This window comes from Oncorhynchus gorbuscha, linkage group LG21, assembly GCF_021184085.1.
Source record: "Oncorhynchus gorbuscha isolate QuinsamMale2020 ecotype Even-year linkage group LG21, OgorEven_v1.0, whole genome shotgun sequence".
Lineage (NCBI taxonomy): Eukaryota > Metazoa > Chordata > Actinopteri > Salmoniformes > Salmonidae > Oncorhynchus > Oncorhynchus gorbuscha.
This window is the reverse complement of record NC_060193.1, coordinates 36,893,079-36,920,700: the sequence shown is the minus strand read 5'-3', so window position 1 is coordinate 36,920,700 and position 27,622 is coordinate 36,893,079. Positions and strand designations below refer to the sequence as shown.

At 42.7% G+C, this 27,622-nt stretch overlaps 1 protein-coding gene across 4 annotated transcripts in view; it reads left to right on the top strand.

Annotated features, from left to right (window-relative positions):
* The first annotated feature begins 730 nt into the window (after positions 1–730).
* The window catches only part of rbm39a (RNA binding motif protein 39a), a 68,889-nt gene continuing 41,997 nt past the window's right edge, over positions 731–27,622 (top strand). The window contains exons 1-9 of one of the 4 annotated variants that reach the window (XM_046318339.1): positions 735–1,215; positions 1,693–1,755; positions 1,938–2,001; positions 3,564–3,613; positions 3,747–3,920; positions 21,434–21,499; positions 21,608–21,703; positions 25,398–25,515; positions 25,857–26,015. In XM_046318339.1, the coding sequence (XP_046174295.1) occupies positions 1,969–2,001; positions 3,564–3,613; positions 3,747–3,920; positions 21,434–21,499; positions 21,608–21,703; positions 25,398–25,515; positions 25,857–26,015 (696 nt within the window). In that variant the 5' untranslated portion in view covers positions 735–1,215; positions 1,693–1,755; positions 1,938–1,968. Of the gene's footprint in view, positions 1,216–1,692; positions 1,756–1,937; positions 2,002–3,563; positions 3,614–3,746; positions 3,921–21,433; positions 21,500–21,607; positions 21,704–25,397; positions 25,516–25,856; positions 26,016–27,622 lie in introns of all 4 variants that reach the window. The other 3 variants (XM_046318338.1, XM_046318340.1, XM_046318337.1) reach the window with 3 other exon arrangements.

Genomic DNA, 27,622 nt, shown 5'->3' with positions numbered 1-27,622 from the left:
AAGACTACACATCCCTGCAATCTCCAGCACATCTTCTCTAGCTGACACCTTTGCTAACAGGTATTGTGTCAATTTAAAACTTGCACAAGACAGTTCAAATAATTGTCAATTTAATCCAATGAACTTTTGCCTTTCTGTTCAAAATTTTGTAACAAGACTGCCCAAATGTGTCTAATTGTTTTTTTATAACTTTTCAAGTACACTCTCCTCAAACAATATCATGGTATTCTTTCACTGTAATAGTTACTGTAAATTGGACAGGCAGTTAGCTTAAATTCGTGTTAATCATTCTGCCAATATCAGATATGTCTATGTCCTGGGAAATGTTCTTGTTTACTTACAACCTCATGCTAATCGCATTAGCCTACGTTAGCTCAACTGATCCTGAAGAAATTAAAGAAATGTAGCCAATTTCTTAATTACTACATTTGACTACCATTAGATAGTTAATCCAGAGATTCTTACCTTTGCCTCGATTTGGCAGTTTCATCCAGATCATCATGGCATTTGTAGCTCTTCATGATAGCCACATTAGCATCTAATTAGCGGTTCATTTTTTTGTGTGGGGGGGTAAATACAGGCGAATATATCGCGATTTTAGAGATATACAAGGTTATTAAAACGTCTCGCCAGGGTAAGCATACATACACGAAACACAGCCCTTATTTTAAGTGTTTCTAAAATCCCCTATGGGAAAAATGAATGGTGGAAAAACGATTGGAACCACTTCCTTGTTTGACCTCTGGGTTTATGGGTATTATGACTCATACTGTGGAACTCTATTGAGTCTTAACATAGCAATCAATGGTTCAGTACAGTGTATTGATACATACTGTACCATAGATCTGGCAGACGACTGCGATTAAATTTCTCTGGACCGCGACCACAGATTATTTATAGCATGCGTCATTAGATGAGCACGGGAAAAAAGAAGCAACAACAGTGTTTCGCACTCATACATATTTCTCAGCACATCAAGGTTGTTTATATTATTGTCTGTTTACACGGTGTATACTGTTTTGGGATTTAAAAAGGGACCTTTGCAGTTACATGAAGCCATTGTTAGTTTGTATTAGCAACGTGGAAGAAAAGATATTCGGAGCATCAAAACGAGAGGCCTGCTAGCTACTGTTTGCTTGTTGCAACAAGAACCAGCTACAAGAAACCCTCACGAGTTGGTCTTGTTTGAGCAGAAACGTTTTCCACAAGTTTCAGGTACGTTAATGTTCTCTACTTGTATATCTGAACGTTGTATTTCGTAACACGTTGTATAACTAGTTAATTCACTTGCATACAGTATCTTAGTACAGTAACTATCTACGTGTGTGGTCATAGATTGCTACAGTTGTTACCTCCCATGTCCATCTGTGCTAGCTAGCTAACGTGGTCAAGTCAAATAGGGTCTTTGGTCAAATGAACAACCTTAGCTAACCAAGATCAGCCGGTGTGTCAAACACACAGGCCGGTCGGATTTAACTAACTAGTAATGTTATGTGGAGTAAACTGAAACGTAACTGTTCGCTAATTAACTAACTATGTTAGCAGCATGTGTTGGCTAGCTAATGTTAGCGTAGGCAGCAAATTGTGGTACAATAAATGCAAACAATCTTGCATCAACGAAGTGGAAATCCACGGTTCTCGTAAGACTAACGATGTTTATTATGACCATGTTTAAATTATCTTCCCCTTTAGTGCTCAATCATCATGGCTGATGACTTTGACATAGAAGCAATGCTTGAGGCTCCATATCGAAAGGTGGGTTTTGGCCTAAGGTATTGTTTGTGATTGTAATGCACTTTATTGTAAATACTGTGGTGGTCTATGTCACTTCTTTGCCCCAGACCCAAAATGTCTAGCCTATTCTATGTGTGTTTCTGATGTGATGCTGCAGTTCCTTTTCAGACTATGAATAAATGCCCATCTATCTCTTTTTGTAGACTTGCCTAACGATATCTCACCTCTACTTCCATGAATTCCAGTGTGATCTGTCAAAAAATGAAGGTAGTAATTGCCCAATGTATTGCTGTACTGTGGTCCCCTTGGTAACATAATTGTGGTCATTGAATGGCCAGTCTACAAGGCGAATGCAGTGGATGCACAATAACATTTAATTGAGGGACTGGGTTCTTGATCAGGCCTAGTTGGCATTCTCCTTTATCTCAACAACTGGGCTAATGTTTTGTGCATGGACTATGCCGAACCTGTCAACAAATGCCTAAACCATCTTCTGAGCATGTGGGTGTTAACCAAGAGTTTGACAGCTGTCAAACAATGTCTGTCACATATCTGAGAAGTTTGTCAAAAAGTAGAAAAGTGTTCAGAATAGATTCCGTATTTTAGCCTACATGGCAGACGATTGTAGGCCAAACCTTCTGACTGTTTCACCTCACATACAGCCTTTCTGCATTGTGATAAACTGCAGAACTTTAGCCAGCTCGATTAGAAAAACACAAATGCCCATCGGGCCTGGTCGAGAAGCCAGTTCCTTTAATTTAAAAGACATACCATGGAGAGAGTATTCAAATATCTGTATGCATGGTGTGGTTGTTCCACATGATTGACTTTACCCTGCTATTGATTTAAGACCGATATAGTGAAATCGGCCTCTGTAAATGATAAAGGTTTGGTAAGCTGACACATTATAGAAAACATGATTGCATGTCCTTTACTTTCAATACATGAGATGTGTATGGTTAAGTACAGGACGCAGGTATGTTAGTTCACAATGTTCACTCTCATTTCTCATTCCAGTGAGGAAGGAAGTGTGGATTTTGTCGTTACACTGCATTCACCAACAAGTTATACATTTTACATAACCTGTATAACTGAAAATGGCTTTTTCTCCATGGTTGACCAGAATGTAATTTTTTTGCATGCTCATTCACGAGGAGTACATGTTTATTTATTCATAAGTCCATTATATTTGCCACACTTTGATGTAAGGCCTATATTTAATAGAGTACAAACAGTAGGAAACATGGAACTCTTCTATGCTGCTGGCGACAGTACCAACTAGGGAGTTTCATATACCTCATCTTATATTTAATCATGACTTTCCTTGGTAGTTGATATTACTAAGCAGTGTGAATCCCTGTTTGCTTCAGGGCGAGATGTGTGACAGAGGTGGCATCGAGCTCTTACAGTCCACGAACGAAAATTGGTGAAGATCACTGGAATGGCACCCCCCCACTGGAAATCGATCAGTTTTGGGTTGCTAGCATGGCCACATTGGTCTTAGGCAAAGAATAGCCTGGGATCTGATCTGGATGGGGCTGCTTAAGAAAAATGCACCAGAGATATGACTTTAGATATGGATAATTACTCATAGAACTTGACTAGATGCTAAATGTCTCATCGACAGTATGATTGGAGAGAGAGAGAACAAGTGAATAGACACTATTTTAAAGCCCCTAACTGTAGATCTCAGTCCCCATGTAAACTTTAGCATGGATACTTTTTTAAACAATTATTATATTTTCTCTTGTTCCCACCCCCCGTTTATCCTGACAACTTCAAATGTTGCCTCTTCGTCCTCATGCTGTTCTTCTATCGACCCTGCTTAGGATGAGATCAAGCACAGTAGTCCAAATGGGCACAAGGAACACAGCAAGAAGTAAGTGAAACAGACATGGTGTAGTAACAAGCAACGCTCACCCAAATGTATTTATTATTTTGACAATTGTTCTAAAATGTTTATTGATCTTTACTTATTCACTGCCTCACATTGAGTCATTCTCTTTCCTCAGGAAAAAAAAGAGCAGGAGTCGAAGCAGAGACAGGAAGAGAAGCAAAAGCCGGGATCGCAAGAAGAGCCATGACCACAAGCGGAGCCGCAGCCACGAGCGAAAGCGGAGCCGCAGCAGGGAGAGGCGCCGGAGCAGAGAGCGCAGCGGCCGCTACAGGGACCACAAGACCACCTTGTATGTATGCATGCCTCATCTGGTGTCAGTATTTCCCTTCAGTCTGCATCACCCTAGTTTTAGAGGCTGCTGCCCTATGTACATAGTCATGGAACACTGGTCACTTTAATAATGTTTACATTCTGTTTTACCAATTCAGCTTGATTTTAAATTGACCAGAAAGGCATAGCTTTCCATCAATGGCTGAGACAAAGATGGAGAAAATGCATCCCTTGAATGAGTAGGTGTTCTAAAACTTTTGACTGGTACAATATATATATATATATATACATAGACATATGTATGTGTATATATATATATATGTGTGTACATGTGTATGTGTGTATGTCTATGTATATATATATATATTGTACCAGTCAAAAGTTTTAGAACACCTACTCATTCAAGGGATGCATTTTCTCCATCTTTGTCTCAGCCATTGATGGAAAGCTATGCCTTTCTGGTCAATTTAAAATCAAGCTGAATATGAATGAAACTCACATTACCTTGTACAATTGTATTGCTCGCATAAACTTATTTGGCAAATGTTGTTGCGGGTGTAGCAAAATGTTTGTGTTTCTAGCTTCAACCGTGCAGTAATATCTAACAATACACATATCTAAAAATGTTAAGCATGGAATTTTAAAAAATTGAAATGTTAGGACGAGGAATGTCCAAGTCCGGAGTATGAATGTATGTCTCATTCAAGGGTTTTTCTTTATTTTTCATATTTTCTACATTGTAGAATAATAGTAAAGACATCAAAACTATGAAATAGCACATGGAATGGAATCATGTAGTAACCTAAAGTCTATTTATATTTGAGATTCTTCAAAGTAGCCACCCTTTGCCTTCACAGCTTTGCACACTCTTGGCATTCTCTCAACCAGCTTCACCTGGAATGCTTTTCCAAGTTCCCACATATGCTGAGCACTTGTTGGCTGCTTTTCCTTCACTCTGTAGTGCAAACTCATCCCAAACCATCTCAATTGGGTTGAGATCAGGTGATTGTGGAGGTCAGGTCATTTGATGCAGCTCTCCATTGAGCTCCTTCTTGGTCAAATAGCCCTTACACCGCCTGGAAGTGTGCTGGGTCATTGGCCTGTTGAAAAACAAATTACGCCAGATGCAGCGTATCGCTGCAGAATGCTGTGGAAGCCATGCTGGTTAAGTGTGCCTTGAATTCTAAATAAATCACAGACAGTATCACAAGCAAAGCACCTCCTCCTGCTGGTAACTCTAATAAACATATCCTCTGCGGCAGAGGTAACTCTGGGTCTTCCTTTCCTGTGGCGGTCCTCATGAGAGCCAGTTTCATCAGTGTGCCTTGAATTCTAAATACAGTGCCTTGCGAAAGTATTCGGCCCCCTTGAACTTTGAGACCTTTTGCCACATTTCAGGCTTCAAACAAAGATATAAAACTGTATTTTTTTTGTGAAGAATCAACAACAAGTGGGACACAATCATGAAGTGGAACGACATTTATTGGATATTTCAAACTTTTTTAACAAATCAAAAACTGATCAATTGGGTGTGCAAAATTATTCAGCCCCCTTAAGTTAATACTTCGTAGCGCCAACTTTTGCTGCGATTACAGCTGAAGTTGCTTGGGGTATGTCTCTATCAGTTTTGCACATCGAGAGACTGAACTTTTTTTTCCATTCCTCCTTGCAAAACAGCTCGAGCTCAGTGAGGTTGGATGGAGAGCATTTGTGAACAGCAGTTTTCAGTTCTTTCCACAGATTCTCGATTGGATTCAGGTCTGGACTTTGACTTGGCCATTCTAACACCTAGATATGTTTATTTTTGAACCATTCCATTGTAGATTTTGCTTTATGTTTTGGATCATTGTCTTGTTGGAAGACAAATCTCCGTCCCAGTCTCAGGGCTTTTGCAGACTCCATCATGTTTTCTTCCAGAATGGTCCTGTATTTGGCTCCATCCATCTTCCCTGTCCCTGCTGAAGAAAAGCAGGCCCAAACCATGATGCTGCCACCACCATGTTCGACAGTGGGGATGGTGTGTTCAGGGTAATGAGCTGTGTTGGGTGATGAGGGTGATGAGCTTGTGTTGCTTTTACGCCAAACATAACATTTTGCATTGTTGCCAAAAAGTTCAATTTTGGTTTCATCTGACCAGAGCGCCTTCTTCCACATGTTTGGTGTGTCTCCCAGGTGACTTGTGGCAAACTTTAAACAACACTTTTTATGGATATCTTTAAGAAATGGCTTTCTTCTTGTCACTCTTCCATAAAGGCCAGATTTGTGCAATATACGACTGATTGTTTTCCTATGGACAGAGTCTCCCACCTCAGCTGTAGATCTCTGCAGTTCATCCAGAGTAATAATGGGCCTCTTGGCTGCATCTCTGATCAGTCTTCTCCTTGTATGAGCTGAAAGTTTAGAGGGACGGCCAGGTCTTGGTAGATTTGCAGTGGTCTGATACTCCTTCCATTTCAATATTATCGCTTGCACAGTGCTCCTTGGGTGTTTAAAGCTTGGGAAATCTTTTTGTATCCAAATCCGGCTTTAAACTTCTTCACAACAGTATCTCTGACCTGCCTGGTGTGTTCCTTGTTCTTCATGATGCTCTCTGCGCTTTTAACGGACCTCTGAGACTATCACAGTGCAGGTGCATTTATACGGAGACTTGATTACACACAGGTGGATTGTATTTATCATCATTAGTCATTTAGGTCAAAATTGGATCATTCAGACATCCTCACTGAACTTCTGGAGAGAGTTTGCTGCACTGAAAGTGAAGGGGCTGAATAATTTTGCACGCCCAATTTTTCAGTTTTTGATTTGTTAAAAAGGTTTGAAATATCCAATAAATGTCGTTCCACTTCATGATTGTGTCCCACTTGTTGTTGATTCTTCACAAAAAAAATACAGTTTTATATCTTTATGTTTGAAGCCTGAAATGTTGCAAAAGGTCACAAAGTTCAAGGGGGTCGAATACTTTCGCAAGGCACTGTATGGCGGATGCATATTTTGTATATATTTACACACAAAATGACAAAACGACAAGATGTAAAAAATAAAATAAATAAAAAATGCCTCTGTAAAAATCTGACTACAAGACCAAACAGCCTGTGGAATAATGTGAATGTACGTCCATTGAAGACTGAGAAAAATAAATTGGCACACGGAGAACATGTCATTTTGAGAAAATGGCAGATTAAAGATAGTTTTGCTTCTCTAGGGATGTAATTATTGTTTAGATAACCTTATTCACTATTATGTATTGATTTACTTATAATTTCATCACTCTTTATGTGATGTACAATGCAGAGAACGCTGGAAGAATGATCATTTAATCACGATAGTGAATTATTGTAATGTTTGTTTCTGTCAATTAATCCCATAATGGATGGGTTGGCGATTTGACACAAATACAATTGCATTCATTCATTCGATAGGGTAATCCAATTAAAATATACTTTCCATAAATATGACAATTTGTCACATTTAATTCAACTCATTTATATATCACTTCTAAACTGTTTCAAGCAATAGAGCATATGCTTTGAATACTGGTCTGTTGGGCAAGTATGCAGTTTTGGGATAATTCTCATATCACTTTGCTCAATTTATCACATACAATGACTTTGTATGGCTGTTGAAATGTGCAGAACATTAATCAGCAATGCCTGCCCCATATGTAAGGCCCTCTTTGAGTTGTTGCTGGTGCCCCCTTTTTTTCTTGACTGTGTCATGGGACCTGCGCCTACGCTTGGCACTCTCCATTGAAGCAGCATCAGCTCTCACAACTCTTCTCTGATTGCTTCCATTGTCACCAAAGTGTATTAAGCCACATTTTGTTCATCACATTTGATATAGCAGTGGCTTCAACATTGAACGTGGCTACTGCCATACTTGTTGCTCCTTCAATGCGGCTTTTGCCCACGAAGACAGTTTTGGGGTATCGTGACCATATTACAGAGTTCAGACAGTCATTTGCATTCTGGGTTCCTCCGTGCTACATTCTTTTGAGGTTATCATTTGACATTCTATGATAAACAGTTACCATTTTCTGTGCAACCTCTCACATTTTTAAAAAATTATGCCCTCCAAGGTCTTTGTGACAGGGTGGATCTTCATTTCTATGGCTCTCTGTTACCAGCACAAATGCTCACAACTGTCCCGTTGTTGGAAGTGAATCCTCTCTTGTGCCAAGTGCCATCCAAGGATACATGAATGTCTATGATGGCATCCTCATCTTCCTTCAGCAACTCTGCCATGTCTGGGTCTATATCTGCATATGCGCTTCTAATTATATTTGCAGCACTCTCCATTGACTGTAGCCCTCTCTGAATATCTGCAACTAAAGTGGGGGGGGGGGACTTATGTCTGTCGACATTAGTCATAACTGCAGGACTAAATATCAGCATGTTACCCATTGTAAATATTAGCATATCTGCATGTAGTTACTTTATTTATAACTAATTTATCTCTAATCACATTAGGCTACAGCCCTATGACACTGGGCTTATGTAACAGTCTCATTGTAAAGTTATGTTTTCCTATCACTCTGTTTTATTAACTTTGAATACATTTGCTGGAGCAAGGAAATAAATATTATTTATACACAGCAAGTCACCTGACAATATTGGTCTACTCTCCCTTTTTATTTACCTGTCATTTTCCTGTCATGTCTCCATGAGCTGAGATGCAAGGAAGGAATCCCTAGGACTTATTTTCTTGAGCTGCATAACCAAGTCCAAGTTCGTGGGCTAGAAGAACCATCCTCACATTTCTATCAAATGCCACATCTCCCCTGGAGCACTCCTGTAGCCTGGAGGAAGTAGAAACACACCTCAAATTCATCACGATCACCTTCACAGTCTGCACATTCTATCACGACAGAATCCCTGTTGGTGGGGTCTATGGTGATTTTTCAGTCCAGTGTTTAGACCCTTAGGGCAAATCAAATTGGTATATTTGTGACGTGGAATAAAATACACTGTTGACTGGCTGATTGCTGCCAGTTGTCATCTTCATCTCGACTTATTTGCGTCTCTAAGTCTGTACTAAGTACACACCCCTGAGGTGCCCCAGTGTTGAGGATAAGCGTGGCAGACGTGCCTTACCACCTTGGGGCGGCCCGTTAAGAAGTTCAGGTTCCAGTTGCAGAGGGAGTGTTGAACGCTGAGCTGTAGTCATTCATTGTTTTTATTTAGCTTAGGCAAGTCTGTTAACAAATTATTATTTACAATGACAGCCTACCGGGGAACAGTGGGTTAACTACCTTGTTCAGGGGCAGAACAACATATTTTTATCTTGTTAGCTTTAGGGATTCGATCCAGCAACCTTTCAGTTACTGGTCCAACGCTCTAACCACCTAGGCTACCTGCCACCCCAAATGAACAGCATTCTCACGTGGGTGTTCCTTTTGTCCAGGTGGGAAAGGGCAGTGTGGAGTGTGATTGAGATTGCGTCATCTGTGGATCTTTTGGGGCAGTATGCCAATTGGAGTGGGTCTAGGGTATCCGGGAGGATGGTGTTGATGTGAGCCATTTTCAGCCTTTTAAAGCACTTCATGGCTACCGACGTGAGTGCTACGGGGCGGTAATCATTTAGGCAGGTTACCTTCGCTTCCATGGGCACAGGGACAATGGTGATCTGCTTGAAACATGTAGGTATTACAGACTCAGTCAGGAATAGGTTGTCAGTAAAGACACTTGCCAGTAGGTCCACTCATGCTTTGAGTACACATCCTGGTAATCCATCTGGCCCAGCGGCTTTGTGAATGTTGACCTGTTTAAAGGTCTTGCTCACATCGGCTACTGAGAGCGTTCTCACAAGGTCATCCAGAGCAGCTAGTGCTCTCGTGCATGCTTCAGTGTTGCTAGCCCCGAAGCTAGCATAAAAGGCATTTACCTCATCTAGTAGGCTTGCGTCACTGGGCAGCTCGCATCTGGGTTTCCCTTTTGTTGTCCGTAATAGTTTTCAAGCCCTGCCACATCCAACGAGCTTCGGAGTCGGTGTAGTAGGATTCAATCTTAATCCTTCATTGACTCTTTGCTTGTTTGATGGTTCATCTGAGGGCATAGCGGGATTTCTTATAAGCGGCCAGATTAGTGTCTAGCTCCTTGAAAGCTGTGGATGTTGTCTGTAATCCATGGCTGCTGATTGGGATATGTACGTATTGTGTATAAACTGCCTTAATTTTGCTGGACCCCAGGAAGAAAGCAGCAGCTAATGGGGATCCATAATAAATACAAATGCGTACGGTTTCTGTGGAGACGATGTTGTCGATGCACTTATTGATGAAGCCGATGACTGAGGTGGTATACTTCTCAATGCCATTGGATGAATCCCGGAACATATTCCAGTCTGTGCTAGCAAAACAGTCCTGTAGTGTAGCATTCACGTCATCTGACCACTTCCGCATTGAGCGACTCCTGTACTTCCTGCTTTAGTTTTGGCTTGTAAGCAGGAATCAGGAGGATAGAATTATGGTCAGATTTGCCAAATGGAGTGCAGGGGAGCGCTTTATATGCATCTCTGTGTGTGGAGTAAAGGTGGAATAGAGCTTTTATTTGATTTATTTTCCCCTCTGGTTGCACTGATTTTAAGTTTGCCTGCATTAAAGTCCCTGGCCACTAGGAGTGCCACTTCTGGATGAGCATTTTCTTCTTTGCTTATGGCCTTATAGAGTTGATTGAGTGTGGTCTTCGTGCCAGCATCTGTCTGTGGTGGTAAATAGACAGCTACGAATAATATAGATGAGAGCTCTATTGGTAGATGGTGTGGTCTACAGTTTATCATAAGGTACTCTACCTCAGGCGAGCAATACCTCGACATCTTTGATATTAAAATCAAATCAAATCAAATTTTATTTGTCACATACACATGGTTAGCAGATGTTAATGCGAGTGTAGCGAAATGCTTGTGCTTCTAGTTCCGACAATACAGTGATAACCAACAAGTAATCTAACTAACAATTCCAAAACTACTGTCTTATACACAGTGTAAGGGGATGAGGAACATGTACATAAGGATATATGAATGAGTGATGGTACAGAGCAGCATACAGTAGATGGTATCGAGTACAGTATATACATATGAGATGAGTGTGTAGACAAAGTAAACAAAGTGGCATAGTTAAAGTGGCTAGTGATACATGTGTTACATAAGGATGCAGTCGATGATGTAGAGTACAGTATATACATATGCATATGAGATGAATAATGTAGGGTAAGTAACATTATATAAGGTAGCATTGTTTAAAGTGGCTAGTGATATATTTACATCATTTCCCATCAATTCCCATTATTAAAATGGCTGGAGTTGGGTCAGTGTCAATGACAGTGTGTTGGCAGCAGCCACTCAGTGTTAGTGGTGGCTGTTTAACAGTCTGATGGCCTTGAGATAGAAGCTGTTTTTCAGTCTCTCGGTCCCAGCTTTGATGCACCTGTACTGACCTCGCCTTCTGGATGATAGCGGAGTGAACAGGCAGTGGTTCGGGTGGTTGATGTCCTTGATGATCTTTATGGCCTTCCTGTAACAACGGGTGGTGTAGGTGTCCTGGAGGGCAGGTAGTTTGCCCCCGGTGATGCGTTGTGCAGTCCTCACTACCCTCTGGAGAGCCTTACGGTTGAGGGCGGAGCAGTTGCCGTACCAGGCGGTGATACAGCCCGCCAGGATGCTCTCGATTGTGCATCTGTAGAAGTTTGTGATTGCTTTTGGTGACAAGCTGAATTTCTTCAGCCTCCTGAGGTTGAATAGGCGCTGCTGCGCCTTCTTCACGACGCTGTCAGTGTGAGTGGACCAATTCAGTTTGTCTGTGATGTGTATGCCGAGGAACTTAAAACTAGCTACCCTCTCCACTACTGTTCCATCGATGTGGATAGGGGGGTGTTCCCTCTGCTGTTTCCTGAAGTCCACAATCATCTCCTTAGTTTTGTTGACGTTGAGTGTGAGGTTATTTTCCTGACACCACACTCCGAGGGCCCTCACCTCCTCCCTGTAGGCCGTCTCGTCGTTGTTGGTAATCAAGCCTACCACTGTTGTGTCGTCCGCAAACTTGATGATTGAGTTGGAGGCGTGCGTGGCCACGCAGTCGTGGGTGAACAGAGGGAGTACAGGAGAGGGCTCAGAACGCACCCTTGTGGGGCCCCCGTGTTGAGGATCAGCGGGGAGGAGATGTTGTTGCCTACCCTCACCACCTGGGGCGGCCCGTCAGGAAGTCCAGTACCCAGTTGCACAGGGCGGGGTCGAGACCCAGGGTCTCGAGCTTGATGACGAGCTTGGAGGGTACTATGGTGTTGAATGCCGAGCTGTAGTCGATGAACAGCATTCTCACATAGGTATTCCTCTTGTCCAGGTGGGTTAGGGCAGTGTGCAGTGTGGTTGAGATTGCATCGTCTGTGGACCTATTTGGGCGGTAAGCAAATTGGAGTGGGTCTAGGGTGTCAGGTAGGGTGGAGGTGATATGGTCCTTGACTAGTCTCTCAAAGCACTTCATGATGACGGAAGTGAGTGCTACGGGGCGGTAGTCGTTTAGCTCAGTTACCTTAGCTTTCTTGGGAACAGGAACAATGGTGGCCCTCTTGAAGCATGTGGGAACAGCAGACTGGTATAGGGATTGATTGAATATGTCCGTAAACACACCGGCCAGCTGGTCTGCGCATGCTCTGAGGGCGCGGCTGGGGATGCCGTCTGGGCCTGCAGCCTTGCGAGGGTTAACACGTTTAAATGTCTTACTCACCTCGGCTGCAATGAAGGAGAGACCGCATGTTTCAGTTGCAGGCCGTGTCAGTGGCACTGTATTGTCCTCAAAGCGGGCAAAAAAGTTATTTAGTCTGCCTGGGAGCAAGACATCCTGGTCCGTGACTGGGCTGGATTTCATCTTGTAGTCCGTGATTGACTGTAGACCCTGCCACATGCCTCTTGTGTCTGAGCCATTGAATTGAGATTCCACTTTGTCTCTGTACTGACGCTTAGCTTGTTTAATAGCCTTACGGAGGGAATAGCTGCACTGTTTGTATTCAGTCATGTTGCCAGATACCTTGCCCTGATTAAAAGCAGTGGTTCGCGCTTTCAGTTTCACGCGAATGCTGCCATCAATCCACGGTTTCTGGTTAGGGAATGTTTTTATCGTTGCTATGGGAATGACATCTTCGACGCACGTTCTAATGAACTCGCACACCGAATCAGCGTATTCGTCAATATTCCCATCTGACGCAATACGAAACATGTCCCAGTCCACGTGATGGAAGCAGTCTTGGAGTGTAGAGTCAGCTTGGTCTGACCAGCGTTGGACAGACCTCAGCGTGGGGGCCTCTTGTTTTAATTTCTGTCTGTAGGCAGGGATCAGCAAAATGGAGTCGTGGTCAGCTTTTCCGAAAGGGGGGCGGGGCAGGGCCTTATATGCGTCGCGGAAGTTAGAGTAACAATGATCCAAGGTTTTACCACCCCTGGTTGCGCAATCGATATGCTGATAAAATTTAGGGAGTCTTGTTTTCAGATTGGCTTTGTTAAAATCCCCAGCTACAATGAATGCAGCCTCCGGATAAATGTTTTCCAGTTTGCAAAGAGTTAAATAAAGTTCGTTCAGAGCCATCGATGTGTCTGCTTGGGGGGGATATATACGGCTGTGATTATAATCGAAGAGAATTCTCTTGGAAGATAATGCGGTCTACATTTGATTGTGAGGAATTCTAAATCAGGTGAACAGAAGGATTTGAGTTCCTGTATGTTTCCTTCATCACACCATGTCCCGTTAGTCATGAGGCATACGCCCCCGCCACTCTTCTTACCAGAGAGATGTTTGTTTCTGTCGGCGCGATGCGTGGAGAAACCCGTTGGCTGCACCGCCCTGGATAGCGTTTTCCCAGTGAGCCATGTCTCCGTAAAGCAAAGAACGTTGCAGTCTCTGATGTCCCTCTGGAATGCCACCCTTGCTCGGATTTCATCAACCTTGTTGTCGAGAGACTGGACATTGACTGGACTGGACTGGACATTGGCAAGAAGAATACTGGACATCGCACACCAGCTGTTTTTGACAAAAAGACACACCCCCACCCCTCGTCTTACCAGATGTACAGTTTAAGTCGAAGGTTTACATACACCTTAGCCAAATACATATTAACTCAGTTTTTCACAATTCCTGACATTTAATCCAAGTAAAAAATCCCTGTTTTAGGTCAGTTAGGTCACCACTTTATTTTAAGAATATGAAATGTCAGAATAACATTAGAGTGATTTTATTTCAGCTTTTATTTCTTTCACCACATTCCCAGTGGGTCAGAAGTTTTACATACTCAATTAGTATATGGAAGCATTGCCTTTTAAATTGTCTAACTTGGGTCAAATGTTTCGGGTAGCTTTCCACAAGCTTCCCACAATAAATTGGGTGAAATTTGGCCCATTCCTCCTGACAGAGCTGGTGTAACTGAGTCAGGTTTGTAGGCCTCCTTGCTCGCACACAATTTTTCAGTTCTGCCCACAAAATGTATACGGGATTGAGGTCAGGGCTTTGTGATGGCCACTCCAATACCTTGACTTTGTTGTCCTTAAGCCATTTTGCCACAACTTTGGTCGCAAATGGGTCTTCCAAATGGACAATGACCCCAAGCATACTTCCCAATCTTTAATATACCACACCATGATGCTGCCGCCCCCGTGCTTCGCGGTTGGGATGGTGTTCTTCGTCTTGCAAGCCTCCCCTTTTTCCACCAAACATAACGCTGGTCATTATGGCCAAACAGTTCTATTTTTGTTTCATCAGCTCCTTCCTGAGCGGTATGACAGCTGCGTGGTCCCATGGTGTTTATACTTGCGTACTATTGCTTGTACAGATGAACGTGGTACCTTCAGGCATTTGTAAATTGCTCCCAAGGATGAACCAGACTTGTGGAGGTCTACAATTGTTTTCTCTGAGGTCTTGGCTGATTTCTTTTGATTTTCCCATGATGTCAAGCAAAAAGACACTGAGTTTGAAGGTAGGCCTTGAAATACATCCACAGCTACAATTGACTCAAATGATGTCAATTCGCCTATCAGAAGCTTCTAAAGCCATGACATCATATTCTGGAATTTTCCACAGGAATTGTGATACAGTGAATTATAAGTGAAATAATCTATATGTAAACAATAGTTATTAATGTCCCGTTGGTAGGATAATCGTAATCGTAGGTCATCAATTCTATTTTCCAATGATTGCATGTTAGCAAGTAGGACGGATGGCAGTGGAAGTTTACTCGCTCGCGGCGGATTCTGAGAAGGCAGCCCAATCTGCGTCCTCTTTTCCTTCGTCTTTTCTTCACGCAAATGACAGAGATTTGGGCCTGTTTCCAGGATAGCAGTATATCCTTCTCGTCGGACTCGAAGGCACACCTGTTAATTGAAATGCATTCCTGGTGACTACCTCATGAAGCTGGTTGAGAGAATGTCAAAAGTGTGCATAGATGTCATCATGGCAAAGGGTGGCTACTTTGAAGAAACTCAAATATAAAATGTATTTTGATTTGTTTAACACTTTTTTGGTTACTACATGATTCCATATGTGTTATTTCATAGTTTTGACATCTTCATTATTATTCTACATAGTAGAAAATAGTAAAACTAAAGAAAAACCCTTGAATGAGTAGGTGTGACCAAACGTTTGACTGGTACTTTACTCCGGACTCGGACATTCCTCGTCCTTATATTTCTATTTTTTTTTCTTCCATTCTTAACATTTTTAGATGTGTGTGTATTGTTAGATATTACTGCACTTACTTCAAGGAACACAAGCATTTTGCAACACCTGCAATAACATGTGCCAAATAAGTGTATGCGAGTAATACAATTGAACAGGGAAATGTGAGTCTCATTCACATTCAGCTTGATTTTAAATTGACCAGAAAGGCATAGCTTTTCGTCAATGGTTGAGACAAGAATGGGGAAAATCCATTTATCCTTGCAGGGTAAAGCCGGGTGTACACTACGTGACTTTCAAAATCCTAACATCTCGTCGCCTCTCACATTAAACTATCTTTCCTGTAGTTTTTTGTCTTGTCAATGTAGTGGTGCACACACTAAACAATGTGGCACAGATCGGAGGAAGGGGGATGCCTAGTCAGTTGTAAAACTGAATGCATTCAACTCAAATGTGTCTTCCACATATAATCCAACCCCTCTGAATCAGAGAGGTGTTCGGGGCTGCCTTAATTGACATCCATGGCGCTAAGGGGCAGAATCACAGATTTTTACCTTGTCAGCTCTGGGATTCTATCCATCAACCTTTTGGTTACTGGCACAATGGCACAACGCTCCTACCCACCAGGCTACCGGCCGCCCCACACCCTTGGTCATGAGGATTCTTGACACTGCGCTGTCTCGCGAAAACAAATATGTAATTGTAAACATATTCAGTCAGACATTTCATCTTGCCATGCAGAGTTGAAATATCTAGCCAATACCTTTAAAAATATATATATTATTATTATTTATTTTTTGTGATATCCAATTGGTAGTTACAGTTTTGTCCCATCGCTGCAACTCCCATACGGGCTCGGTCGAGAGCCGTGCATCCTCCGAATCACGACCCCGCCAAGACGCACTGCTTCTTAACAATGCTTGCTTAACTCAGATGGTTGCATAACCCTTTCTCCGGGAACTGGGAGGTAGTGTGAAAACTACTGTCTTCCCTGGCGCTCGCAGTGCAATCCTTTTAGAACCGTAGATAAACAAGCTCGTAATGGTATCAGGCTGAATTCTATGGTCCCCAAGCAACCAGTATACCATTCATGGGGAGACTGCACATGCGCGGCAAATCTTCCCCAGCTAGTGGGGTGTGTACGTGCTGAGACTTGTATGCCTGAGGCAAGAATGCCTTCTGTTGGCATGCAGTGTTTTCTACCAGCGCCGTCTGTCGGCTATACAGCAGACTAGTCATTTGTAGCCGGTTACCTTTTAGGCTTCTCTTCAAATCGCTAGTCAGAAAATAGTCTGCAGAGCCCTATCCTGCTAGAATGAACAATATTATGCATCTTCTAGCGATCTATTGATGGGACACAAAGTGTATTGCAGATAGCTGAGAATAATGCCAATGAAATGGAAGCTTGAAAAAAAAGTGCAACTGCCAACCCTACCATTGTGTAGTGAGGTCAAAAACAAGAGCCGCTGTATAGTGGATAGGTATAACAAACGTAGAGGAATTCTTCCTTATCAACCCGTTCTACCTAGAGAGATGTCTATGCTGAACTGGAGAGAGGGTAGGGCAAAGAGCATGGAGTTCTTTGTGAACTGCCTCTTATAGGCTAGGGTGCTACTCCTAGGCTTTCCAGTCCTCCAGCCTACCATGGGGCTTGAGAGGTCAGAATTTCACTGTGATAGCAGCAAAGGACTGTTTGTGTCTGTGTCTGCCCTGGTTCTGGGACTTCGCCTGGGTATTAAAAGTCGGCTTTTCCGTTCTCCGTCCCCCTTGGTCCGGCGGAACATTGGACCACTCGATGCCGAGTTTGGCCGCGGCTTGCTTGCAGATGTCGATGAGCGTGTAACCTGGGAGGGGTTGGCAACCTTCTTACCGTCTGTGCCCTTGGCTAGGTGCCTGGGGACAGGTGCTGTGCTTGAGAGGGAGGTTGCGGGGGCTCCCCCTCACTTGCTCCATCCTCGGGCTCAAAGTTTGAGAAGCTGCTATTAGCTTGAGCCTCCTATCTCCCCTTCTCACAAGATTGTGTCTTCGTTAAATGAGGGAAGAGAATTAAGGTTATCCATCTCCTCTGCCCAGCTTTGTACAGACGAGCGCTTGTCCCATATCCTGGGGGGTGGCTCGGATGCGGGATTGCACAGAGCAGGAACAATCTTTTTTAGTCTCCTTCTCTTGCTAACCTTCGACAGTGTACTGCAGTGCAGACACGACTCTGGGTAGTCGACTGTTTCTTGAGTATGCTTGTGTCCTAAACAGGCAAAGCATAGAGATTGCTCTTTCTCTGAGATGTGAGAGCAACAGGGGGTAGAGCTGGGGCTCAGGTGCCTGTCTTGGGTCATCCTGGCAAGGGTAAGCGGTAGAATTGACTCTGTGGAGAGGTTAATGGCACCCAGTAAGCCGGAGAGCACCGCAAGGTGGAGTTGCTCTGTAGGCTAGCAGTGGTGTAAAGTGAGGTAAGGATGTCGCAGAATACAGTTCCCATGCAGGAACATCACTCAGCGGAATTTCAGAGCGCAACCTATAGTTTTTGATAAAACTCAAACTTTCATTAAACTTTCATTAAAATACACATTCAAGGTAGTGAATTAAAGCTACACTCGTTGTGAATCTATCCACCAAGTCAGATTTGTAAAATGCTTTTCGGCGAAAGCATGAGAAGCAATTATCTGATAGCATGTACCCACAAAATACTGCAACGTCACCTAACACGACAGATTTTGCGTTAGCCGGCGCTACCCAAAACGCAGAAATAAAATATAAAACATTCATTACCTTTGACAAGCTTCTTTCTTGGCACTCCTAGATGTCCCATAAACATTTATTTGGGTCTTTTTTCGATTAAATCGGTCCATATATAGCCTAGATATCGATCTATGAAGACTGTGTAATCAAGGAAAAAACTGCGTTTGATAACGCAACGTCATTTTTTTAAATTAAAAAAGTCGACGATAAACTTTCACAAAACACTTTGAAATACTTTTGTAATGCAACTTTAGGTATTAGTAAACGTTAATAATCTATCAAAATGATCACGGGGCGATGTTTATTCTTTAGCTCCACGTCTTGAAATCATGTCCGGATATTCCTCAACCAAAACATCCTGTCGGAGACCGGAAGAAATCGGCTTCTTTGTGTTCGTTTGTCCAAGAAACAAATCCGAGACAAATGACAAGACTGTTGACATCGTGTGGAAGCTGTAGGTATTGTAACCTCGGCCCCATTTAATGTGGGTCACTTTTAACAATTGTTTGAAGTTGCGCATGGATATATTTTCCCATTTTCAGTGATCAGATTTTCCTGCACTTTTCGATGAAACGCACGTTCTGTTATAGTCACAGCCGTGATTTAACCAGTTTTAGAAATATCTGAGTGTTTTCTATCCACACATACTAATCATATGCATATACTATATTCCTGGCATGAATAGCAGGGCGCTGAAATGTTGCAAGATTTTTAACAAAAAGCTGCGAAAATTCGCAGCTTCCTTAAAATACTTTAAAATACTACGTATCGACTTCTTAGGGCTGAAATCCCATTAACGGGATCGATATGACAACAGCCAGTGGGTGCCAAATTCAAAACAACAGAAATCTCATAATTAAAATTCCTCAAACATACATGTATCTTATACCATTTTAAAGGTTATCTTGTTGTTAATCCCACCACAGTGTCCGATTTCAAATAGGATTTACAGCGAAAGCACCACAAACGATTATGTTAGGTCAGAGCCATGTCACAAAAACACTCACAGCCATTTTTCCAGCCAAAGAGTGGATTCACAAAAAGCAAAAATAGAGATATAATTCATCACTAACCTTTGATGATCTTCATCAGATGACACTCATAGGACTTCATGTTACACAATAAATGTATGTTTTGTTCGGTAAAGTTCACATTTATATAAAAAGAATCTCAGTATACATTGGGTGCGCTATGTTCAGTAGTTCCAAAAACATCTGGTCAATTTGCAGAGAGCTACATCAATTTATAGAAATACTCATCATAAATGTTGATGAAAATACAAGTATTATACATGGAATTAAAGATATACTTCTCCTTAATGCAACCGCTGTGTCAGATTTTTAAAAAGTAAATCATGCTATAATCTGATAACGGTGCTCAGAGAACAAATACATATACCCGCCATTTTGGAGTCAACAGAAGTAAGAAATAACATTATAGATATTCACTTACCTTTGATGATCTTCATCAGAATGCACTCCCAGGAATCCCAGTACCACAATAAATGTTTGATTTGTTCGATAATGTCCATTTATGTCCAAATAGCTACTTTTGTTAGTGTGTTTGGTAAACAGATTAAAACTCACGAAGTGCGTTCACTAGTTGCAGACGAAATGTCAAAAAGTTCCATTACAGACCGTAGAAACTTGTCAAACGATGTATGGAATCAATCTTTATGATGTTTTTAACATAAATCTTCAATAAAATTCCAATTGGAGAACTCCTTTGTCTTCAGAAAAGCAAAGGAACGGGAGATACCGCTTTGGATAAAAGCGTCTGCTAAATGGCATATATTATTATATTATTATGTGAAATGCGTGTGACCAGACCTCTGACTCATTCAGCTCTCATTCGGCCCCACTTCCCAGTAGAAGCATCAAACAAGTTTCTAAAGACGGTTGACATCGAGTAGAAGCCTTAGGAAGTGCGAGATGACCAATATCCCACTCTATCTTCGATAGGGGCTGAGTTGAAAATCGAAGAACCTCAAATTTCCCACTTTCTGGTTGCATTATTTTAAGGTTTTTGCCTGCTATATGAGTTCTGTTTTACTCACAGACATCTTTCAAACAGTTTTAGAAACTTCAGAGTGTTTTCTATCCAAATATAATAATAATAATATGCATATATTAGCAACTGGGACTGAGGAGCAGGCAGTTTACTCTGGGCACCTTATTCATCCAAGCTACTCAATACTGCCCCCCAGCCATATGAAGTTAAGTAGGTTTTTTTGGTATCTTTACTTTACTATTTTTATATTTTTGACAACATACTTTTACTCCACTACATTCCTATCCTACGCTCTGCGGTGGAGTCCTTGAGGGTCCACCTGTGAACAGGTAAGTAGTAGAGCAGAGGTCCTAGTCAGTAGCTGAAGAGAATAGAGGCTCTTAATCATATATGTAAGGAAGCCAAAAAGAATGGAAGCTGGGAGCGGACTACGGACCCTAATGTGAAGTGTAGTGGTCCACTATTGGCCGTTGCTCCTGTCTCTCTACGAGAGATGTGTGATTGGATATTCATGGACTCCGCTCCTAAAAGCGGACGCTACCCATAATTGAGAGACCTAACAAGTAATTGAAATAGAATTCATTCTAGGTAATGCAATACAACATCAACGTCACACTGGCTTCTCATCTGGTGAGCTCTCATTGGCTATTGCTTACCACCGTTGTCAAAACTTGTCGTTGCACATCTCACTACAAGAGCATTGCATATTTTGTGCTGATAAAATAAAAGGTTGGAAAATATTTTGACGGTTCAAAGACTGGATCAGTGGCACTCAGATTGTGTCTCTGAGGGAGAATTAACGCTTACATTAAACGAGTGTCAGTGACGGCCGCGTGCCTCGAGTAGGCAATGACATGGGGATTTTGTCTTCAATCTCTAAAACTTGTCTGGCAGAAATTGTGTAGTGTACATCTGGCTTAAGGGTTTTGTTCAAGAGAAGAGATACGGAATAAAGAGTTCCGACCCTTGACTAGGCCAAAATAGAAGTGTTTAGACAGAACAGAGCCATCACATGTTCCCCAATACCCCCCACTCCCACCTACAGTGTATTGACTGGCATACTTTAAGGTCTGGAGTGCCTTTTCCCTCTTATGAGATCAGTAGTAGTGGACTGAGATTAACCTTGTTTTCAATCGCAGCTCTGGGCCGAAATTTAATGGTGGTTCCAGAGGGAAGATTGGCCCCCCAACTGTCATCAAGCTAAGGTTTCTATTTCACAATTTTTCTGTTGTTTGTGTGGGTAGTTTTGTGCTGTGTATGTGTGAATGTGATGGAGCAACTCAAATAGATGCTAATGGAACCCTTTCTTTCAGCCGAAGACGTTCTAGAAGCCGAAGCCCTTTCAAGAAAGAGAAGAGTCCTGTGAGGCAAGTGTTCCTTGGGGAGATGACGCAAAAGAGCTCAATCAGGTTGACGTTCCACTTTTAAAGCTTGTGTACCCTTGTTCGACAAAGTAGGCTTACCATTTTGATAATACCTTGTTGACAGACATACAGTGGGGCAAAAAAAGTATTTTGTCAGCCAACAATTGTGCAAGTTCTCCCACTTAAAAAGATGAGAGGCCTGTAAATTTCATCATATGTACACTTCAACTATGACAGACAAAATGAGACACTTTTTTTCTCCAGAAAATCACATTGTAGGATTTTTTATACATTTGTTTGCAAATTGTGGTGGAAAATAAGTATTTGGTCACCTACAGACAATCAAGATTTCTGGCTCTCACAGACCTGCAACTTCTTCTTTAAGAGGCTCCTCTGTCCTCCACTCGTTACCTGTATTAATGGCACCTGTTTGAACTTGTTATCAGTATAAAAGACACCTGTCCACAACCTCAAACAGTCACACTCCAAACTCCACTATGGCCAAGACCAAAGAGCTGTCAAAGGACACCAGAAACAAAATTGTAGACCTGCACCACGCTGGGAAGACCGAATCTGCAATAGGTACATTTACATTTACATTTAAGTCATTTAGCAGACGCTCTTATCCAGAGCGACTTACAAATTGGTGCATTCACCTTATGACATCCAGTGGAACAACCACTTTACAATAGTGCATCTAAATATTTTAAGGGGGGGGGGGGGTGAGAAGGATAACTTTATCCTATCCTAGGTATTCCTTAAAGAGGTGGGGTTTCAGGTGTCTCCGGAAGGTGGTGATTGACTCCGCTGTCCTGGCGTCGTGAGGGAGTTTGTTCCACCATTGGGGAGCCAGAGCAGCGAACAGTTTTGACTGGGCTGAGCGGGAACTGTACTTCCTCAGTGGTAGGGAGGCGAGCAGGCCAGAGGTGGATGAACGCAGTGCCCTTATTTGGGTGTAGGGCCTGATCAGAGCCTGGAGGTACTGAGGTGCCGTTCCCCTCACAGCTCCGTAGGCAAGCACCATGATCTTGTAGCGGATGCGAGCTTCAACTGGAAGCCAGTGGAGAGAGCGGAGGAGCGGGGTGACGTGAGAGAACTTGGGAAGGTTGAACACTAGACGGGCTGCGGCGTTCTGGATGAGTTGTAGGGGTTTAATGGCACAGGCAGGGAGCCCAGCCAACAGCGAGTTGCAGTAATCCAGACGGGAGATAACAAGTGCCTGGATTAGGACCTGCGCCGCTTCCTGTGTGAGGCAGGGTCATACTCTGCGGATGTTGTAGAGCATGAACCTACAGGAACGGGCCACCGCCTTGATGTTAGTTGAGAACGACAGGGTGTTGTCCAGGATCACGCCAAGGTTCTTAGCGCTCTGGGAGGAGGACACAATGGAGTTGTCAACCGTGATGGCGAGATCATGGAACGGGCAGTCCTTCCCCGGGAGGAAGAGCAGCTCCGTCTTGCCGAAGTTCAGCTTGAGGTGGTGATCCGTCATCCACACTGATATGTCTGCCAGACATGCAGAGATGCAATTCGCCACCTGGTCATCAGAAGTGGGAAAGGAGAAGATTAATTGTGTGTCGTCTGCATAGCAATGATAGGAGAGACCATGTGAGGTTATGACAGAGCCAAGTGACTTGGTGTATAGCGAGAATAGGAGAGGGCCTAGAACAGAGCCCTGGGGGACACCAGTGGTGAGAGCGCGTGGTGAGGAGACAGATTCTCGCCACGCCACCTGGTAGGAGCGACCTGTCAGGTAGGACGCAATCCAAGCGTGGGCCGCGCCGGAGATGCCCAACTCGGAGAGGGTGGAGAGGAGGATCTGATGGTTCACAGTATCGAAGGCAGCCGATAGGTCTAGAAGGATGAGAGCAGAGGAGAGAGAGTTAGCTTTAGCGGTGCGGAGCGCCTCCGTGATACAGAGAAGAGCAGTCTCAGTTGAATGACTAGTCTTGAAACCTGACTGATTTGGATCAAGAAGGTCATTCTGAGAGAGATAGCGGGAGAGCTGACCAAGGACGGCACGTTCAAGAGTTTTGGAGAGAAAAGAAAGAAGGGATACTGGTCTGTAGTTGTTGACATCGGAGGGATCGAGTGTAGGTTTTTTCAGAAGGGGTGCAACTCTCGCTCTCTTGAAGACGGAAGGGACGTAGCCAGCGGTCAGGGATAAGTTGATGAGCGAGGTGAGGTAAGGGAGAAGGTCTCCGGAAATGGTCTGGAGAAGAGAGGAGGGGATAGGGTCGAGCGGGCAGGTTGTTGGGCGGCCGGCCGTCACAAGACGCGAGATTTCATCTGGAGAGAGAGGGGAGAAAGAGGTCAGAGCACCGGGTAAGCAAGGTAAGGTAAGCAGCTTGGTTTGAAGAAATCAAATGTGGGAGCAATTATTAGGAAATGGAAGACATACAAGACCACTGGTAATCTCCCTCGATCTGGGGCTCCACGCAAGATCTCACCCCGTGAGCAAAAATCACAGAACCACATGGGGGGACCTAGTGGATGACCTGCAGAGAGCTGGGACCAAAGTAACAAAGCCTACCATCAGTAACACACTACGCCGCCAGGGACTCAAATCCTGCAGTGCCAGACGTGTTCCCCTGCGTAAGCCAGTACATGTCCAGGCCCGTCTGACGTTTGCTAGAGAGCATTTGGATGATCCAGAAGAAGATTGGGAGAATGTCATATGGTCAGATGAAATCAAAATAGAACTTTTTGGTAAAAACTCAACTCGTTGTGTTTGGAGGACAAAGAATGCTGAGTTGCATCCAAAGAACACCATACCTACTGTGAAGCATGGGGGTGGAAACATCATGCTTTGGGGCTGTTTTTCTGCCAAGGGACTAGGACGACTGATCCGTGTAAAGGAAAGAATGAATGGGGCCATGTATCGTGAGATTTTGAGTGAAAACCTCCTTCCATCAGCAAGGGCATTGAAGATGAAACATGGCTAGGTCTTTCAGCATGACAATGATCCCAAACACACTGCCCGGGCAACGAAGGAGTGGCTTCGTAAGAAGCATTTCAAGGTCCTGGAGTGGCCTAGCCAGTCTCCAGATCTCAACCCCATAGAAAATCTTTGGAGGCAGTTGAAAGTCCGTGTTGCTCAGCAACAGACCCAAAATATCACTGCTCTAGAGGAGATCTGCATGGAGGAATGGGCCAAAATACCAGCAACAGTGTGAGAACCTTGTGAAGACTTACAGAAAACGTTTCACCTCTATCATTGCCAACAAAGGGTAAATAACAAAGTATTGATCAACTTTTGTTATTGACCAAATACTTATTTTCCACCATAATTTGCAAATAAATTCATTAAAAATCCTACAATATGATTTTCTGGATTTTCTTTTTTTTTGTCTGTCATAGTTGAAGTGTACCTATGATGAAAATTACAGGCCTCTCTCATCTTTTTAAGTGGGAGAACTTGCACAATTGGTGGCTGACTAAATACTTTTTTGCCCCACTGTATGTAGCATAAATGGTATCGTAACATATGTCACCATACTGGGATTTAGAACGTAGGCCCACAGTAAATTTGCCCGAAACTTGCAGACAGGAGCAGGCACAAGATTTTTGTTCTGGGTAATCCAGATTACCATTTTGCTGACAAAATATAGTAAAATAAATACACAAGTGCTTTTACAGTGCTTTTACAACTTTTACAGTGCTGATACAAGATTGGGGCCACTGGAAAACAAAAAATGGCTTGACCACATAAGAGTAATTCAATGCTTTGTTTCTACAGGCAGCCAATAGACAACCTGACTCCAGAGGAAAGGGACGCTCGCACAGTGTTCTGCATGCAGCTGGCAGCCAGAATCCGACCACGTGACCTGGAGGAGTTCTTCTCTGCAGTGGGAAAGGTGAGTGTCTTTACTTGTAATGTCATTGTCATTCTTGCCGAAAAAAAATGTGGCCACCGATTTGCTAAGCATTTGTACCAGGTGAGATGTTTGCTCCAGTTTTTTTCAGAAAACTATTTAACACCAAAGTAAACATGAAACTTTGCAATTTACAATAGTTTTTATTTGATTTATTCTGACCTTTTAGTTCAAGCCTCAATGTTTTATTTAGAAAAGATGGGTGTTAAAAATGTAAATGTATTTAGGTGTTATTCACAGCCAACAAGAGCAATGGATTTAGCAATGTCTTCTCTTCTTATGCTCCATCCATTCTAAAACAGATTATTTTGTTCATTTTCAAGGTGAGAGATGTGCGCATGATCTCTGACAGAAATTCGAGGAGGTCGAAGGGGATTGCTTACATCGAGTTTGTGGAGGCCAACTCGGTGCCACTGGCTATAGGATTGTCTGGCCAGCGACTTCTGGGGGTGCCAATAATTGTTCAGGCCTCACAGGTAATGGTTAGTAATCATCTCACAGAGATTTTATTCTTTCTATTTATTTTAACTAGGGCTGTCAATGTTAACGTGTTAATTACAGTTACATTTTGAAATTTTTTCCGCACACATTCCTTTGAGCTCACACACTCTTTGCACTCGACAGCTAGCAACCTTTCTTGTGGTGGGGAGACCATCCACTATGCGTGCAGCTTTCAGCTACAAATGTTAAGGAAAACTTACAGAAAGTTCAACCATAAACACTTTCTCAGGTATTTCTTTAAATCACAGCAAAAACATATTTGCACAGAAGTAGCTAGTCAGTTATGCTAACATTAGCTAGCTGGCTAACCAAACAAGAATATTTAGAATGCCGTGGCTGATTGCCTCTAGATTCAACACTAATTTCCCACAATGATTTGAATTAAAACAGAACTTCAATTCCATTTAGCTATTGTTTTTGTTGTCTAATTTCTAGTACAGTAGCACCTTGTGACTAGTTCATGTTGGGCATGGATAAGAATTAGAATAGGCTTGATCTAATAGCTGTATGATATTTTACATTTATATCACACCTGAGGCGACTTCAACAAGGCTTCTGTTTGTGGTGAACATGTTGTCAGAGTAACAATTTTAGTTGAATGAACATTGCAAAATGTTATGGTGAAGCATCAAACATTTACTTTTTGTAAGGATTACTGTGACTTTTTAGCGACAATGTTCAAACTGAAAATGACTTCGCTATTCCTACTAAATATAGTGGAAAGTCTACATAGCCAATTAATATATGTTTTTGCGCCAGTTAAGACCTGAAACACACACTTATGTTCGCGGCACACTACCTTCTCAGACTGTTAGCTAATGTTACGAACGGTCGCTGCTAACACAAAACAAATGGATTATGTTAACTATTTCCCTTGTTGAATGCACCTTGGCTGAGATGTTATTGTCTTAGAAAACAGTTTATTTTGAGGTTTCGGTGAGGTTCTGTTGACATGCATTGAAACGTGTGGCCTTTCCATGGATTTCTTTTCCAAATTACTACCAATGAACATATAAATTTCCTAAAACTTCCTAATACTAAACATAAAATACTTTAAATAAGGTGTGGGACAACATTGGTCTATTACATTTCAGCAAGTAGCAGGTCTATTACGCACCAGCAGCTAGAATTTGTCCATCCACAATTCAACTGTGGGAACATGGCAGCTATCAACAGCAGACAACTGAAAGAGCTGGCCGGTACTATACGAGAGATTGTTTGTGAGGAGATTACCTCTGCCCTCGATTTAAAATAAAAACCTGTAAATGAATCACTGGTAGTGCTCACTGCTAAATTGGATACCTGTTCAACTGAAGTGTAAAGTCTGGAGAAGACAGCCAATGCGACACAGGTGCGACTGAAAACAGAGCAAGAAGCTATGTTTGAAGGGATAATCAAACTCTTAAAAGAGGAAACAAGTATCTGAAAGACTACAACTTGGTGGTACTTCCTGCTCTGGGCCACAGTCTCTTGGTGGGCTTTTTTGAAAAGGAGGCAGACACTAACAACACAATCCTTTGTTTAGGGACAATGAGGGGACATTGGGAGCTGCTTTTGAGAGGAAAGCTCAGTCAACATAGTGAATGGG